Here is a 2,515-nt window from a genome sequence, read left to right as displayed (position 1 = left end):
TATAAAATGTATGTATCTGGAAACAAAAGATTGCATTTATCTTAGACTTCATAATGAAATGATTTCAGTTTTATCTTTGAGTTTGGATTTAAAACAACCAACAATTTGGAATCTTCTCTTAAAGTGCTCATTATTAGCCTCTCAGTTATAATAATTTATAACTGAGACCAGCATACCTAGCTAAAGAATTTATTCATTAATTGAGCAAAATGTATTAAGTTCATACAATGTTCAATAAAAGGCACAGTATATTGCAATTTATTTTTTTTTAATTGTAAAACAGAAAGAATCAGGAAAGTTTCCAGAGCAATATTTATTTCTTCATCACTTTTCTCAGTGCACCTAAAACTTCCTTGTTTCTCAGGCTATAAATGAAAGGATTTAGCAGGGGAATTATAATGGTGTAGAATAGTGAATACATTTTATTTTGATATTTATCTGGACCTGACCCAGGGCGCACATACATGAAGAAGAGAGTGCCATAGAACAAAGAAACAGAGAGCAGATGGGCCCCACATGTAGAGAAGGCTTTGCTTCTTCCCCTCTCAGACTTCTTTTTCAGGATGGCCAAGAGGACACGGGCATAAGAGACTATGATACTCAGAAGGGAAAACTCTTGTATGGAAGTGGCAAATATAAAAATCACTAATGCATTAATAGATGGGTCAGTGCAAGAAATTGTAAACAATGGCAAGATTTCACAGTAGAAGTGGTCTATTATGTTGGACCTACAGAAAGTCAACCTATGTAATAATCCTACATGAATTATGGGGTGCAGAAAACCAATTACATATGACATACTTATCAGCCAAATGCAGAGTCTGTTCGACATCACCACTGGGTAAAGCAAGGGATTGCATATGGCTACATAGCGATCATAGGCCATCACTGACAGGAGAAAAATTTCTGTGGTTGCACTGTTACAAAAAAAATAATACTGGATGAAGCACTCAACCAGGGATATCTTATGATTCTTAGATAAAATGTTGATAAGCATCTTGGGGGTCACAGAGGATGAAGTACACGCATCAGCCATGGCTAAACTACTGAGGAATAAGTACATAGGGGTGTGAAGGTGGGGGTCCTTCCAGATGAGAGCAATCAGGCCAAGGTTGCCCACCATGGTGATGAGGTAGATCACAAGGAACACCAGGAACAGGGGCACCTGCAGCCCTGGACGGTCTGTAAGTCCTGTGAGAACAAACTCAGTCACCTTTGTCTCATTTGTCTCCATCATATCTACTCAGGCTAATCACTGCAATGAGAGAGGTTAAAAACATTAATCAAGCCTTATACAAAATGATCTGGAGTACAAATGGAATTACTGTGTTTCCACTTTAATTTGCTCATGAAAATGAATATAATGAAATATAAAGTTTCAATGCTTCTTTTAAGAGCACATCGAAAGCTCTTATGTACTTTATAAATAACTTTTGAAATAAGGTGTTTTAAATGCATATAGTTACTTAAACAATTGTGGAAAAAGCTATAAACACTAAGGGATTAGGTCTGAAAACTTGTCATTCACAAATACCTTAAGATTGAATGTATTAATGAGGAAATGTTTTACAGAATTAAGACTAAAAAAACGGTTGCTGGGCATAGTGGCACATGCCTGTAATCTCAGCCAGGCTTGGCAACAGTGAAGCAGTAGGCAACTCAGTGAGATCCTGTCTCTAAATAAAATACAAAAAAGGGTTTGCAGTGTGGCTTAGTGAGTTCCCCTTAGTTCATTCCCGGTACCCCTCCCCAAAAAAGAGAGAATAAAAAAGACAATTTACTTTTTATGTTTAAATCTATGAAAACAAGATTCTGGTTCAAAGTGTAAATGTTATCTCTCTTTCCAGGAACTCTTTCATGTCTTTCCTAATCAATAAAACAAGTGTTCTCCTTTGGTAATAAGGATATTTCATTCGTTTCTCCAAGATATAAATAAGTCAAACAATAGACACTGAGTTAAGTTTTCTGTTTTCATGCTTTTCAGTCTGTTAACTTTGTTACTTGATTATATGTTCCCCAAAAACAATCCCAGAGGGTTAGTTAAACCATATAAATTAACCTTATAAATTCCTCAAAACTTGCCATATATCCTACACAATTTTTAGTAGTTTTCTCCAAATACCTTCATAGGTGAACACAATTAATTACTCATTTGGTTAACAAATATCTATTTAGTAGTTTTAAGTTAGAGCACTGTCATTCTTAAGTCAGGAACACAGACTTGTAACTCTGATGTTAACCTTGCAAAGCTAAAATAAGTGCTATTTTAAGAAAAATAAAAAATAAAAACTCTAGCCAATTAATTTGTAGACTTTGAATCCTTCTATGAGTATCATTAAAGATCAGTGTAGACAGTATTCAGCCCTTTACTAAGAATGTCTTAATATTTCAAGGGAACCAAATACTAAAGCAATTGTAAGAATTTTTTATTCCCTCTTTTTTTTTAACATTGTGAATGAGACTATCACATTCAAATTAGAATGAAGCATTACAGAAGACACCCTAGTAGAAACAA

At 34.7% G+C, this 2,515-nt stretch overlaps 1 protein-coding gene across 1 annotated transcript; it reads right to left on the bottom strand.

The window, feature by feature from the left end:
- Nucleotides 1-313: 313 nt before the first annotated feature.
- On the bottom strand, nt 314-1,246 carry LOC113198380 (olfactory receptor 5AC1-like). Its single transcript, XM_026411057.2, has one exon. It carries the CDS (start codon nt 1,235-1,237, stop codon nt 314-316), a length of 924 nt encoding a protein of 307 aa, XP_026266842.2. The 5' UTR covers nt 1,238-1,246.
- Nucleotides 1,247-2,515: the final 1,269 nt, after the last annotated feature.

The sequence above is a fragment of the Urocitellus parryii genome, chromosome 2 (assembly GCF_045843805.1).
Source record: "Urocitellus parryii isolate mUroPar1 chromosome 2, mUroPar1.hap1, whole genome shotgun sequence".
NCBI classification, from domain to species: Eukaryota; Metazoa; Chordata; class Mammalia; order Rodentia; family Sciuridae; genus Urocitellus; species Urocitellus parryii.
Note: the sequence above shows the minus strand (reverse complement) of the source record. Positions and strands in the feature narration are given on the sequence as shown.